This window comes from Phalacrocorax carbo, chromosome 4 (genome assembly GCF_963921805.1).
Source record: "Phalacrocorax carbo chromosome 4, bPhaCar2.1, whole genome shotgun sequence".
NCBI lineage: Eukaryota > Metazoa > Chordata > Aves > Suliformes > Phalacrocoracidae > Phalacrocorax > Phalacrocorax carbo.
The window spans coordinates 20,850,421-20,865,469 of record NC_087516.1 but is presented as its reverse complement, the minus strand read 5'-3'; the positions used below and the strand labels follow the sequence as shown (position 1 = coordinate 20,865,469).

Here is a 15,049-nt window from a genome sequence, read left to right as displayed (position 1 = left end):
TAGTGGTTGGACTTCAGATATTATCCCATATTCACTGATATCTAAGCTATTGAAGGCCAGCAGAAGTACTCAGTGTGTCTTTGAAATGTGCTTTTTCTGGCGTTGAAATTATGCCTTTTGTCAGCCCATGATTCAGAGCAGCCTCACGAGCATTTACTAAAACATCAGTAACAGTAAGACTTGAGCACAAGCAGCTTCCCACCGAGTGCTACGCTACTTATGGATTGACTACACATGATAGTGACTACACTACTTAGGGATTTTATTTGGGATTTTGATTGCTATATACAATTGCCAGTAAAATTCACATTATTTCCAAGGAGGGTGGTTCAGAGCACAAAGTGAACACTCCTTTCTCTCCAGTAAACATTACTGTATGTCCCATGGTAGCCATAATCTACTCTCCAGGTTCCTTCTTTTGTAGCTTTAAAGCCAGTTTCCACTGCTACTCTGAAAGGTCATTTTGTGGCTGAGCCAAACTGACCCACAGTTGCACGCAGATCTCCTGGCATCAGCCCAGGCGTGGTGGCGGTCTCTTCCTCTACGCTGGCCACTTGTCCTCCCTCCTGCACCATTCCTCTGTGGGATTACATGGTGAGCAGGACGGGAGAGGACCATCTAGAATGGCCACACAACTGCATCCTGAGTCCATCAAGCCCTTTGGTAGCCACCCAGTGTCTCCAAACCCAGTGCTTAACCTTCATTAAGCAGAGGGATAAGCAATTACTTTTATGGACTATAGCTTGAGATAATAAAAGATTATGACTCCTGTCCCTGATGTTAAAGGAGACAGAGAAGGCTCAAAATGGGCTTATGCACACCCTCGTGCCAGAGAAAGAACTCCCAGAGCTTCTGAAGGATGTCCCAGGGTTTCATTTTCCTTTACACAAATAGAACAGGTTTTGTCCATACTGGGAAAACTACCATCTTCTGTTTTGACCACTGCAAACAGGCCAAAGAAAACATTAGGATTATCTTTCTTTTTTGTTTTTTCTTTTTTTTTTTTTTTCCCCATTTCCAGAGCTTTTTTAGGTATTATAAAGTAACTTCTGCTGAATAAACCAGTAGGTCAAAAAGGGTGTCCTACAAGTGCATTGTTTGTTTGGGTTTTTTAAATTAAGTTTTAATTGAGCCTTTCATCCCTCTTTTCATGGAACTACATCAGGATTTCTTTTGTTTGCTACTGACAGCATTGGATGAAGGTACTGCATAGTTCATCCTCCCGTAAGCTAAGCTGTCATTAGCTTTTCCACTGATCATAGATTTTCTAGGGCCTCTGTCAAGCTTGTTTGACTCCATTCCTTGATGAATGATATATCACTGGCTGCAGGAGCCTAACAAAAAGTTCACTCTGTCCTCAGTGCATTGTCCAAGGTGGTTTTCAAGAGCCTGACTGTCCTGTGCTGCATCTTTGCTAATATGGGTTGATCCACTACTATAGGGCTGTGTTGTTTGTGCCTGTTCTTTCAACACAAGCCGCAGCTGGTTCCCTTCTTCCACCTCTTTCTTCATCAGCCATTGCAATGGTGTTTTCATAAACCTCCATAGTTTTTAGCTGCTTGTCTTTGGCACCCTCCTGTTCTGCACTGACTTTGCAGCACTTGCAGAAGCCGCAGCAGTGTTTCCCACAAAAAGAGAGTGAAGACATAATTATATTGTCCCAAGGCTCTAGGGAGTGCATCCAGATGGGTAGGAAATCCCAGTTTTGGAGCTTCTCAGGCAGTGAATGTGGTCGCTTCGACTGCATAACATTAATTACAATCACAGCAATAAAAAGGGCAAAGAGGGGAAGGCAAACACCCAAGAGGACTGGCCAGCCTGCCAGTGACAGACCGAATACAAACAATGGCAAAAGAAAGAAGCAGACGAGAAGATAAAATATAGCAAACCATCTGTACTTGGCTGTTATGTTTCCCAAGGTCTTGCACATGCGGATTGGCAGCCGGGTAAAAGGTAGTGGGTAAAACAGAATAATCCCAGAGATGTTGAAGAAAAAGTGGCACAGAGCAATCTGAAAGCAAAAACATTTGAGACGTTCATTAACTAAAATGCCTTTAAATGGTTCTGCTCATGTGGCAGTAACTTCCAGTGGTACTAAGACTCCATAGTTTCCCTCCTCGGGCTTCCTACTCTTTTTTCTTGTCTTTTGTGCCATTTCACTGCAAGGCCTTTCCTAGCACAAAGCAAGGACACGGTAATACCTCATACATTGAGAAGATCACTGCCTACAAACAAGGTCAGCATTTGGAAACAAGGCAAGCCTAAAGGGGATGACATATCTCTCCACAGATGGAGAAGTCTTAAAATGTAGCTTTCAGCTGCAAGAAACGGAGTCCATCAGAAATAAACCTGACAAATCAAACAGCTATCAGGAAACAGTCTTGCTGTTAGTAAGGCATGAGAACTACATGAGAACTGCTCATTGTTGGGTTCTGCATCCACCAGTTTTTGATTAAAAGATGGGAAGTGTGAATTAGATATTGCATACAGGCTACTGAGATCTTGTCAATGGTTCAAACCTAGATTTTCCAAAAATTACCTAAAAGTTTATAGGGCACTGAGGAGATTCCTGGAACATGACTTTGTCTGGGTCTTTTGTAATCATTTGATTCACATTCTTCAAAATGTTTTTTAAAAAATAAGTGAGAAGAGACACCTACTTGCTAAAGCTTTTAGAAGTCTCTTAGACAGAATAAGAATATACTGAACAAAACAGTACATTCCCTGCTCACCTTATCTTATTTTCATTCTATAACTGTTATCAGACTAAAGTAAATATGAAAGTACAGGGATTTATTTTTAAAGCAAGTTATAAAAACAGCAAGTTATCATGAAATCTGGGCTTGGCCAAGATCGTATCTTCTCATGATTACATCTGTTCTATCATGCCTGAGGACAATAAAAGGACTTGTCATTTTCTTAATTTATTGTGGCTAGCACAAAACATTCATCTGCTTCACAAAGGAAATTTCATTATCTTTCCACTCTTTGATGTAGAGGGTTCATTCAAATGTTATCTTCTGTCCGGAATGTTCTTTACTGGGTGGTAAATGGGAGCCCAAAGACAGGCTGCCTACTTTTCAAATAGTCTGAGGCAACAAGGAATTCAATAAAACCTGCTCAGATTAGATTTACAATGAGAAAATAGATGTCATGATGCTCACTGCAGTCTCAGGTAGGCAGACAGCTTCCCATCTTATGGGTTGTACAACCTTCACTTAGGTTACAGGAGTCCCTACACACTGCATGAACAGAGTTAGGGTCCTGAGGAGGGAACTTACAGAAATTAGTTACCCTCATAGGGGGTTACCTAAAAGGGCTGTCAGACATATGGGCACTGAATTCTAAGCTGCAGAGACCCCCATGATCAGGAGTCAAGTGGCCAACCCTGTCTGAATTCTGAATTAATTAAATCAGATCAAGCCCAATTTATGAAAGAAAGATTTTACTGTATATGGACATTCTGAGAATGTTTATTAAAAGCTTTTTGCTCTAGTAGTTGAAATTAATGAGCTGCCATTAACAGCTCAAAATCAAGCATGACATCCATGCATATTTGATTAAAAGCCAATTTTGTCAGGTTTTTTTCATAAAAGTTGCAACTTCTAAATGAAGTCAATGAATACTGACCTGTAATGAATATTTTAGTGTACTCCCTGGGCTTGCTAAAGCTGCAAGTATAGCCGTTGTGGTTGTGCCAATGTTAGCTCCTAAAGTAAGGGGATAAGAGCGCTCAATGCTTATAACGCCAATGCCTAGGAGAAAAGAAACAGGATTGAGCGGTTTCAGAATGATGAAGAAGATAAATCATGGGCATAAAGAATACAGTATTGACAACTTACCAACAAGGGGTGTAATAGCAGATGTGAAAACGGAACTACTTTGGACGACGAAGGTCATACCAGCCCCTGCGAGCATAGCCAAGTATCCAGCTAGCCAAGTAAAAGGAAATGGGAAATCTAAAAAAAATAGAGGGAGAACATTGTCTTTAGGATAACAGAATGCTCTATCTAATAGTAACACAGCAGTGGAAAGACTATTAAGCATTTCAATTGCAGATATATTGTTTTCGTATTGTCTCTTACATCATGATTTTGGGTCAGAGTCTGTTCTGCTACTCTAATTTACCCTGTTTGCTGCACTCCAACCTTCCACCACTGGATACACTTTGAGATGGATACTAGACTAGGTAGAATTTTGTCCTGACCCAGGGTAGAGTTTATGTTGAAATACAGTTAGGTACCCGAAATGTTTCCACAGAGGTCAACACAACACCTTCTAGGTGTTTTCAGTGCCTTGGTTTCAGCAACCAGGCACCCGCTGAATGGATTGGATTGTCAGAAAGCTCTGAAGACCATCCTGAGAAAATCAGGTTGTTTGTTCTAGCTAGTTTCTAGCAGATCACCTCCTAAAGATTCACTTGTTAACCCTTGAAAAGAAAAGCTAATCACACTGATTAGAGGAAACTAGGCACAATGGTCCCCCATAATCTGCAGATTTATGAGTGAGCCAAGAAGTGAGGACTGACTTAGTTGGGAAGACACAAGAGGAACACAGAGTAGATCACACATTAACATCAACCATCAGCTGGTTACTTTTTGCCCTTCATTTTTGATTCGGGTAGTGTTCTTTGCCCAGGAGAAGAGGAGACAGCAAGGGGACCACTTTGTTGCTTTCCCCATTTCTGTGAACTCTCTCTTCAGCCGCAACCAGAGACATCCCAGGACTGCTTTTCTCTGCTGCAGGTTCTAACCTCTCTATTCAGGAGAGGATGAAGAAAAAGCATCCAAGTGAAAAATAAAAACATTTGTACTCAATGGATCCAGGCTGAAAAAAACACCTGGAGAACACAGGGAAAGACAGAAAGTTCCACTATTCATGGCTGCCTTATCCTGCTGAAGAGAGGGTTAAGGAGTGGAACAGGGCAAGCGAAGGGAATTAAGGGCTCATTAATCACTACAAACTATTTTCAACTTTAGAAGAAACATGCAGGCTCTGTGCCAGAGGAGGCAATCATGATCTCGGTACTTCAGTGTTATCTTTTGAGGATGGGAACATTACACTTCTAGCAGCTAATCATTACACATCAAGAAACAGAACCTGGACTTTGGTCTCTGTTGCTGTTAATCTGCTGCAGTTCTGCTGCAGTTCACAAGCAAGCTGTTCTCTAATAGACTTTTGACAGGAAGAAAATAACAAGAAAAAATGTTGGGGAGGGGGTGCGATTTTGGTCTAATAATGTTTTCTTTAAACTATTCTATAATATCTGCCAGAACAGGAGATACCAATAGATGTTCTCAGTGTCCTTGTCATTCCTGAAAACAATCTTCAGGAAAAGCAGATAATTACCGGTGTTGATTATCTTCTTGATAACGCTTGCCACTTGTCCTTTAAGCACAGAGTTTAACAGCTTAACGATCATCACCAAACAAGAGCACAGAACAAGCAGGGACAAAGCCAGGAGGATGAGACCGATGGCAAGATCAGGCAGGTCTGTGTTTGCAAAGAGATGCTGGCCTGAAAGAGAAAAGGAAAATTAATCAGCCTAGCTATATTTTTGCTCTGATCCCAAGCCCAGCTCTGGTTTTCATACATGCCCCTACGAAAGCACACACAGCTTGAGGGGGTGATGCAAAGAGTGAAAACACCACCTCCCTTGCTCCACAAAAGCCATGTCTGAGGACGGCAAGAGGGGCTCTTGTATGGACATGCTTATAAAACACGCAGTGGGCACGCTTGTGGGGCAGGCAGGAGCTGGGCCACCACATGTGAGAGAGGGGAATACAAGGGGCATGAGGAAATTTTGGTATGCTCCGAGCTGGATGGTGGGTCGATTCTTCCCAGAGGTGGCTGGATGCCTGAGAAGGGTTCCTCAAAGTCCTGAAGGGCATGCATAGGGATGGAGATATCCAAGCAACCATTACAGCAAACGTAACTGTAGCTCCAAGTCACCTGAACAGCAAGGGTGACACGATACTGAAGACCTCGATTACCGAAACCAGGGCATGTGGAAAGAGATCCATCTGCAGCCAGGTACCATGATGATGCTGGTAACTCCACCTGTGTAGCTACAACAGAGCACGGGCTGCTCTGACTGCACCTGCAGTAGTACCTTATGTCCATATACAGGCAAGTGCCTCTCAGTATACCTCTGAAGGGGTCTGTTAACACCATTAGAAAGCCATATACATTTGTAAAGATATTACCAAAGGAGAAATAGTTCTACTACTTACATTTACTGATATATTCTGTTTCAGTTACATTCTTGGTGGTCCATGTCACATTTCCTTCAGTCCAGCAAAGGTCAAGAGATGTGCAATTTTCTGAAGGTGGAATTGTGACATTCTGCAGTGTCTAAAGATTGCCAGACAAAGCAGATAGTTCAGTCACCTACAACCCTTCATTAACAGCTCATGCAAAGTTCTAGGTTTTTACTGCAACCAAGCATTCACCAATTAAAGGCAGATGTGTAAACTGGAGTGTAACCTGGTACCGCATTCATGACAAGACAAAATTTTTTGCAGTCTTAAAATAAGTGGTTGTGCTGTTACCCAAGTCAATTGATACAGCTTTTAAAGATTAAAATATACCCCAAATCTTATTCATTGTAATAAACATAGCACCAAGTCATCAGTAGCTAAGAACCTTAACTACTGATGTCAGGGTCTGTGGAATGACATTCATGTCCAGCTGCAGCTGGGGGACAGTGACATTCCTTTTTCAGCCAGTGCCACGGTTTCCTTGGGTCAAAGAAAGACCTCTTTACCATCATCTTATCTGCAATTAATCATCTGAGTACTGTACAGGACTGTGATTCCAAACCTACAATTGTAGTGCAGCGCCTGTTGCTGGATAAGCACAAGCTGCTCTCACTGCCCTCCTGAGCCTCACTTTTCCTGTCAAGACAGAAGTGCTGCTACTACTTTTCTTTTTAAGGTTCAAATGCTATCTAAGAGCTAATTACTAACACTATGATTAGCATTAGTATTACTGAGCAGAACCTGAATTTCTATTCATACCACAATAAAACCTTCTTTACAAGAACTCCTTGCCCAGGCATATTGCATTCTGATGCTAGGTCCATAAGTCGTTATGCAGATTACGGCAAAGTTTGCTGGCTGAACTGTACAGAAGCAGCTAACAGCCAAATGGACTCTGAACCACACTGTTGAACAGGAGGTATACTTAATATGTGTTTGAGTTAGTCTCTTTTGCAGAAACGGAGAAAGAGAAATCATATTTGCTCTCTGGGCACTGCCTGCAAACACCCGCATTCACATTCCCCCTCCAGCTGATGCAGATGGGCAAAGCTGGGGGTGGGTCCTGTGCCCCCATGTCTTCAGGGAGCGCCTGGTCTCCAGCCTGCCCCAACACATCAGCCTTTACAAACACAACACAATGTTGTTTCTCTCCTTCCTGAAATTTTTTTCAGACATTTGAGTTTCAAAGCAGCTGCATTATATCAAAATGTTTATCCTATGTTTTTCCTTAAACATATGGGGTCTGCATGTATTTATCCCTGCCATAAGTCTGTTTGATCATTTTTGACAGAAATTAGTTTAACCCATTAGGAATGTAAATAATTTAAATGATCTTCCTATTGCCCCCACCAAGTTCATGTCAAGCTTGATGGGGTTTCATGTGTTTCTGTAACTTGACTGTATGCTTGGGCAGTAGTTACACAGCCAAAATATAGATAAACACAGAAAAAAAAGTGTAAATGGAAATGTAACCCTCAGCCTACACTTTCCCTGTACTTGCTTGTCTTCTAAGGTGGGGGGTGGGGGGTGGGGACTGTAGGACTCAGGGGCTCAGACCTCTCTGAATGTTAGGCTGTGCCTGCTGGGGCAGGGAAACAAAGGGGTGGCCAAGTGCAGGCTGGGGGACTGAAAGCAGAACAGCTGCCCAAGCATCATGCCTCCCCTGAGATGAAATACCCAACTCCTCAGCAGTGTAACCTGAGCAGAGTTTCACATTAGCACAGCTCTGCTCCTGGCACTATCTCCCTAGCTAGCATTTCACTGACCATCCAGACCGTCATTCAATAGGAGCTGAGCTCCTCTGAAAACCCAAGCTCTTAATTTTAACCTCCGCTGTGTATCCATAAGCATCTTCTGCCTCAGGACTTCAGGAATTACTTTTCTATGTATACCAACAGGTAGAATAGTCTAATTAGAGATCCAAGGGGTATTTAATGCTCTAATTGTTAGTTAGCTGAACAACGCAAGCCAAACACTTAGCTCCACAGTTCACCAAAACACTCATTGGTGTCGATCTGGGCAACAGATTCCTTCAAGCTGCAGTGTTGCTTGGGTGAAAAACAATGATATATATCCCCATAGAGGCTTTCTCTGAGGGCATTTTTCCATGAAAGCTGCAAATAATCAGCTACTACCGGATCACCCTAACACACGTAAGACTAAAGCTGGTTAGATGAGTAGATAAATGGTGAGCAAAAAGACATTTTCTTTGGCCTATATTGCAGATTTTTTCCATGTCAGGGCATTCGTAGGAGTACCAGAATTTAAAGGCACTTGGATGTGAAAGGAGTAAAAGGCTTGGATCCAAACCACTGGTTCTGATAAGCAAGGGCCTGCGTGGTACCAAAAGCAACAAGGTCAAGCTCACCACTGGTATGATATCCTTTATTTAAGTGGAGTAAAAACTACATTAAATTGTTTTCATTCTTTTTCTGCTGCAAAAAAAATACTAATTTAAAAATCTAATTTCACAGTCCTATGGTAAGGAGTGTCAGCTACAGATCAGTAATATACTTCCCAAGGAACCTGACAAAGAACTTAGCATGATACTCACCGTATTGGTTTCCGTTAAACACCAAACCTTTACCAGGCTTTTGTTTTTTGCTGATACATCATTTGTAGCAATTGCATTTATTACTGATTTATCAAGCTTTAAAAAAAAAAAAAGAAGAAAATAAAATCATTATTCTACTTACATCACACAATTCTGTTCAGCTGTACTCAGAAAACGCCCTTGGGAAGCTCAGCCCAGTAAAGTCTGCATGACCGCTAATGCTGGAGCTGCTGCCCAACAGGTAGGAGGGGCTTACTTGCAGAAAAACGTACAACTCTACTAGCACAAACACCATGTCTCATTCTCCCCAAATCACCCACCACCTCATCTCACCCTTTTTAAACGGTGTAGTTTAGACAACTACACCGACACAACTGCCTAAATGCATTTACTATCGTTTTAGGACACATCCCCTCTGGCATCCAGCTGCCCCTCTATGTATGTGCCAGTTTCCCATAATTCCAGTGTCATCTCTTGAGCTCCTACGCAGATCTGCTGGATGGGCTAGGTTGTCTCAGCTAGTACTATCTGTCAATGTCTAGGCAACAGGCTACCGTCCCATCCATCCCACGTGTCTGTATTTGTCCTCACCTGCCTTGCCAGTCCTCCTAGCTAGATCTATCATCATTAAGGTGAAATGTGGGGGAAATAGAAACAGGAAATATAGACCTGGTGCTTTATGAAATGTCAACAAAAAGAAGAATCCATCTGCTAATGAGCTTTACCCCAAGGACAGAAGGAAGTGAGTGGGAGCAACCCTGCCCCCACCCCCTTCAAAGCATTTTGATTAGCTGTGACTGAGCAGCTTCCTTGAAGAGAGAAAGAGCTTACCTCAATGATGAGCTTTGTAAAGGGGTCTGTGATAACTTTTAGTAGCTCAGGGGCATCCTCACCACTTTCAAGATGAAAGGACTCAACTATAGCATTGGTGAGATGGTAAAGATAGCCAGAAATAACTTCAATGGGCAACAGCACAAACACAGCGAGCCAGTTAAAGAAATCATGTATTGTTGCCCCAGCAAAGGCCCTGCAAGAAGAAATCAAAAAACAGAGCTAGTTTTAATTAAACAACATGTGCACAACATCAATTAAAAATGAAGTCATAGAGGTGGGGATGAAGCCCATTTCAGGATGGGAAACATTTCATTTCTGGGGTCACAGGAGATGGCTGCTTTGCTGTAGAGTGCTAAATTGTCACCACGCCACGGACTGAGTGAAAGAGCCAGCCAAGTGAGACAAGACAAACTAGAAAAGGCAAAAGTGATCCTTAACACAGGGCTGCCAACAGTGTTTGTCTGAAGAAAGAAGTGGCTGTACAGCCTACATTTGTTTTGCCTCTCACCCATTTTTAGTACATTTTTAATCCTCAACCAGGCGCTGCCTCTGGAACCTGTTCTCCCTGACTCTTGGGGGAAGATGGCTCTTTGCAGCCCTCTCACATGTTCTTGCAAATCATTAGTGTACAGCTCCCTTCCAGGTTCTCCTCCACAGCCTGAGGAACCACAGCTCTTGCCTCAGAGGCACTCTTTCCCACCTTGCTAATAGCTGCTTGTGGCACTCTTAATTCTCTACAATCTGCCTGTATTTGTTTTAAAATATAGCTCCTTAAATTAATCATTGTAAAGGAAGAAAATGTGGAGGAAAAAGTTCTTGAAATGCTAATCCTGTAATTTAGGTTCCCATCGAAAAACTGCTTGAGGGAAATCACAGAGAATCACAGAATCCCAGGTTGGAAGGGACCTCAGGGATCATCTAGTCCAACCTTTCTAGGAAGAGCACAGGCTAGACAAGATGGCCCAGCACCCTGTCCAGATGACTCTTGAAGGTATCCAATGTAGCCGAGTCAACCACTCCCCTGGGGAGATTATTCCAATGGTTGACTGGGAACATTCAAAGTACGCCAACAAATAATCAGGGAGAACATTCAAAGCAGGCCAACAAAACTGACAGTCCTACCACCTTCAGTTTACAGTCCGAAGTGATTGTTAAAGTTGTTAATGAATGTTAAAAATCAACTTTTCTCATTATTATTTAAATTCTTTTCCTGACCAGACACTAATAGGCTACTTTGGCATTGGAATTTAAGTGACAGAATAACACAACCAAAGATTCAGGACAGTAAAACTTCGAGAAATACGCTTGGGCTAGGTGTATTTCATATGTCTGGTATGCCATCAATGACAAGGTACCAAAGCCTCATATGCCTCCCAAGTTTACTGCCCACCTCCAGTAAGCCATGAGCTCTCTCAGCAATAATGTCAAGTGGCAGTCTAAAAGTTGTCACTGTATATATTTGACAGCCAGAACACTTAATTTCTCTACAGTTACCAGCACTTTCTTACTGTAGACTTAAAAAGTCTTCAACCCTGCAGTCTCTTTTAAGGAGAGTAGACCAAAATACTGTAATACAAACTTCTTGTACAGCCCTCCCATAATTATGAGATAATCAAAGGCAGGTGGTATAGTGGGAGCAGTTGAAAATTATCCTTGTGCAAGATCCAGTTAAAAATGGTGGATTCTTAGAAAAGCACAAAATGTTTAAAGGGACCCAATATGCTTTTCTTCAAGTGTATGAAGCCATATATCTAGACAGCATTATACACTGGCCATGGCCATGGCCATGCTTGTGACTTTCCTAACTGGACATTCAAATTTCAGTCAATAGAAAGGTTGAATGGCTGTAGCAGTTATAAGGAATATAGAAGAAAACCTACAAAGAAGGAAGAAAAGCAACTTTTCAGATCTAGTGTTGAAGTACAATACCTTCTAAATTCGTTCCTGTCCCCAGCTTGCATGAGTGCCACAACTGTGTTTGTAACTGAGGTGCCAATGTTTGCTCCCATTATGATAGGAATAGCTGATTGAACAGTCAGCACTAGAACGCAGAAAAGGAAGCACTGAATGAAAAAATCAGATCATCAGCAAGATTTTTGCACCAATGAAAATTAACATCTGTCAACGTCACTGGAACCCTGACTTCCCGTGATGTCACTGGGATTAGGTGCTCCAATCCAGGTACATTTGCTTTAATCAAGCCCCCTGTGAACATGGTACTCCCTTAGTCCCATGACACCCACTGAAACTGTAGCCCATGGTTATCCCTTTTCACCACAAGTTAGAAGGCCAGAGTAAGACAAAGTCTCCTCTTTCCCAGGCATTTTCCTACTTACTGCAGAATTTTGAAATTATGCCACAAAACAAATGAAGTTCAGTAACATGAGAAAAGTATGCATATACTTCCAAAAGTAATGCATTCAGTGCCAAGGCTTTCAATTATTTTCATTGCAGTTATGGACTTACCATGACCACCACCACCACTACTATTAATTATTACTTTTTAAAATCTTATTTTATATCAGGGCAACAGCTGTGAAAATCTTTTCCTGCAGTCTGTTGTTTTACACTCAGAGCTTCAACAGCTTCAATACAGATGGGGATTTCTGCACCCCAGACCAAGATTTATGAGTGATCTCTAGGAAGATGCTGTAATCAGACTTACATGTGGAGGACACCATGCTGACCACAATGGATGAAGAAGTGCTGGAGCTCTGGACCATAACAGTCACCAGAACTCCAATCACCAACCCCGCAACAGGATTAGACAGCACTGAATCATCTTGAAAAATGTCCCCTGCTGCTTTACCTACAAACAACATATTCTCAGAGTGAGGGAAGTGGAAGGTAAAGTCCATAGGAATTATCAGAGCATTTAATTAAAGATCATTCAACCATTTAATTGATATATATATATAGCCATGCTTGCCAGCCAAAAAATGTACAAGGTGATGAAGCCCAGGGATCCAAATTCAGGTCCTGAACTCTCAGCTTCTCTGTTACCAGAAAATACTTTATATTCTCTCATCTCAGTGACTGAACACACTCTACTGAGCTCTGCAGAGAACCATGTAAAACCACAGCTATCAGAGGAAAGACTGTAGGACAAAAAACCACACATGCATAGATTTAAATGCTAATTACTGCCTTGATATTTTTGGTTACTGCATCAAGGAAAACCATTTTAATAATCCTGCGTGATTTTGTTCTTGTAGCTTTCTGTGTTGCCAAAAATCCAAAATGCTTCCACAGAAGCTCTGATAACCACGTCTGAATCCATCAGCAGGATTCAACCCTTGGAGACAAATAAATGTAAAAATTACATTTCAGTAGTTTTTGTCTTTGAAGGATTTGGGTGGCATTTCAGTGCTGGATGCTTTGATCTAGAGCACAACCTTCATATTTCACCTTGTTGAAATGTCTTTCACACAGGACAGATCTATGCACAGAAGTATTCATGTAAACTGTCACTGAAGTAACAGGAACCTACTAAGACCAATATTCCCTACATAAACAGCTCCTTGGGATTTGAGAAACAAAGGCCCTTTCAAACAAATGAAGGTCAGTATTCAGTCAGAGCTACTTCCTTCTGAATCTATATCGCAACACATAAATCTATGGAGAATGTTCTTGAAGAGTGATACTTGTAATTTAGCCACTCAGATGAAATTTACTGCCTCATTCATAGTTTATTCTTGACATTTTAGACATTTTCATACCTCCTACCAGTTGAAAAGCAGAGCTCAGTACATCCAGAGAACACACAAACAAGTAGAGTAATCCAAGTAGCATAATAAACTTCCCTATCCCGTAGAGTACACGAATGATTTTTCCTTTTCTATCCAGCTCTGCAAAACAAAGACGTTATTCATAAAAGACTTGCTTGTTGTATTTGGTGTTCTATCTGAAACAATCCAGCCCACAAGCAGAGGCTACAGAGTCAAAGACAGTGTTGTGACCCCAGTGTGTGATTAAACCTGAACCAATATTCTCCTTAATCAAATTTTAACTGCAGAAGCAGGTAGCTTATTTACTTAGTTTTATCATGTAAAAGCTTTTGGTATATAACAAAAGCCTTATGAAGCCTGAGATTGACCCTCGGTTTTACACAGTCATTCTACTGATTAAACAAAGACCAATAGGAACCTGGATATAAAAATATAAAAATATATTAGTTTGGGGTTGCTTTCCATATAGCTCCTTGTGTTTTAAGGAGCGTAAGCAGCATGATTTCCAGATTCTTCTTAACTGACTAAATAAAATATTCCCATTCACCACTGGGGAATGTGAGACAGAGTGTAAAGCCTACATCTGAAAACTCCTCAAATCTTAAATTAAATTCCACAGCAAATATCATTTCAGACAAACCACCGAGACAAAGAGAGCGGAAGTGATGGAAAAAATAAATGCAGGTAACTTATTTGCTGAGAAATGGCTACCTGACCACTTGACCCCAGTGTCCTGCAGTTCCGGCAGAGCCCATGGGTCGTCTTCTTCCGGCCTTGTCTCATCTATCAAGGCTATTGTGGAGAATGCAGGTTGAATTTCCCCTTTATTTCCAAGTGAAGCCACATTGCCTGATGAAATACACATTTAAAAAATGGTTTAATTGCTTTCCATCTTCTCCAAGGAGCCCCAAAACTTATACATCTTTGTAACTCACAGGTGAGCACACATTACCTTTGTGGTTTTCTCCTTCTCTCCCGCCCATGTTCTGGTTTTGTTTGGAAGAGTCCCCAATATAGTTATTGGTTTCAGGCTTTTCCACCTCAGGCCAGGGAGCCATGATCTGTGACTAACAAAATAGTGCTAATTAAAATGCTCGCACTGTCAAAATATTTAACTTAAAACAGGGTATGTGAGAAATATGATTAAGTTTAAAAGCAAAAGAGATGGAAATGGAATCAAAGCAATCTGACCTTGAACACAGCTTTTTTATTAATCTTTATGAATTATTCCTTTATTTTCAAAATTGTTTTCTCAATTATTTTTTAAATCACACAGTTTATTTATTTGTGTAATTTATGTAATTAAATAAATATTCCCATCTCATGCATGTATTTTTGTTCACTTTTAACTGTCATGAAAGCAAAGATTCCTCTGCTTTCCAAGCCTTAGGAATTTCTTTAATTCATCTATGACCTTTCAGCAAAAAGTCAGAGGACTCTTTTACCTTCTTCGAGCTTCTGTATTTAACTGACTGCCTTTACCAAACTGGTAATTCAATATACAGACCTTAGCAAAGAAAGTTCTTCCCTAAAGCATTGCCTAGTTTGGGTCCTGTATGCTAAACACTATCTTCTTGTTGCTTTTACTGATTCATTCCCATGGAAGCATGGAGGTGAATGTGACCCTGGACAAGGTGGAGGAAGATTCGAGAGTTTTGAGCTCCAGAATGATG

At 41.3% G+C, this 15,049-nt stretch overlaps 1 protein-coding gene across 1 annotated transcript; it reads right to left on the bottom strand.

The window, feature by feature from the left end:
* Window positions 1–643: 643 nt before the first annotated feature.
* Window positions 644–14,438, bottom strand: SLC34A2 (solute carrier family 34 member 2). The gene is made up of 12 exons (XM_009512326.2): window positions 14,329–14,438; window positions 14,088–14,225; window positions 13,368–13,496; window positions 12,314–12,457; window positions 11,578–11,689; window positions 9,646–9,841; window positions 8,815–8,910; window positions 6,234–6,354; window positions 5,350–5,517; window positions 3,843–3,959; window positions 3,631–3,755; window positions 644–2,011 (listed from the first exon to the last, which is right to left on the bottom strand). Exons 1-12 carry the CDS (start codon window positions 14,432–14,434, stop codon window positions 1,436–1,438), a joined length of 2,028 nt encoding a protein of 675 aa, XP_009510621.2. The 5' UTR covers window positions 14,435–14,438; the 3' UTR covers window positions 644–1,435.
* Window positions 14,439–15,049: the final 611 nt, after the last annotated feature.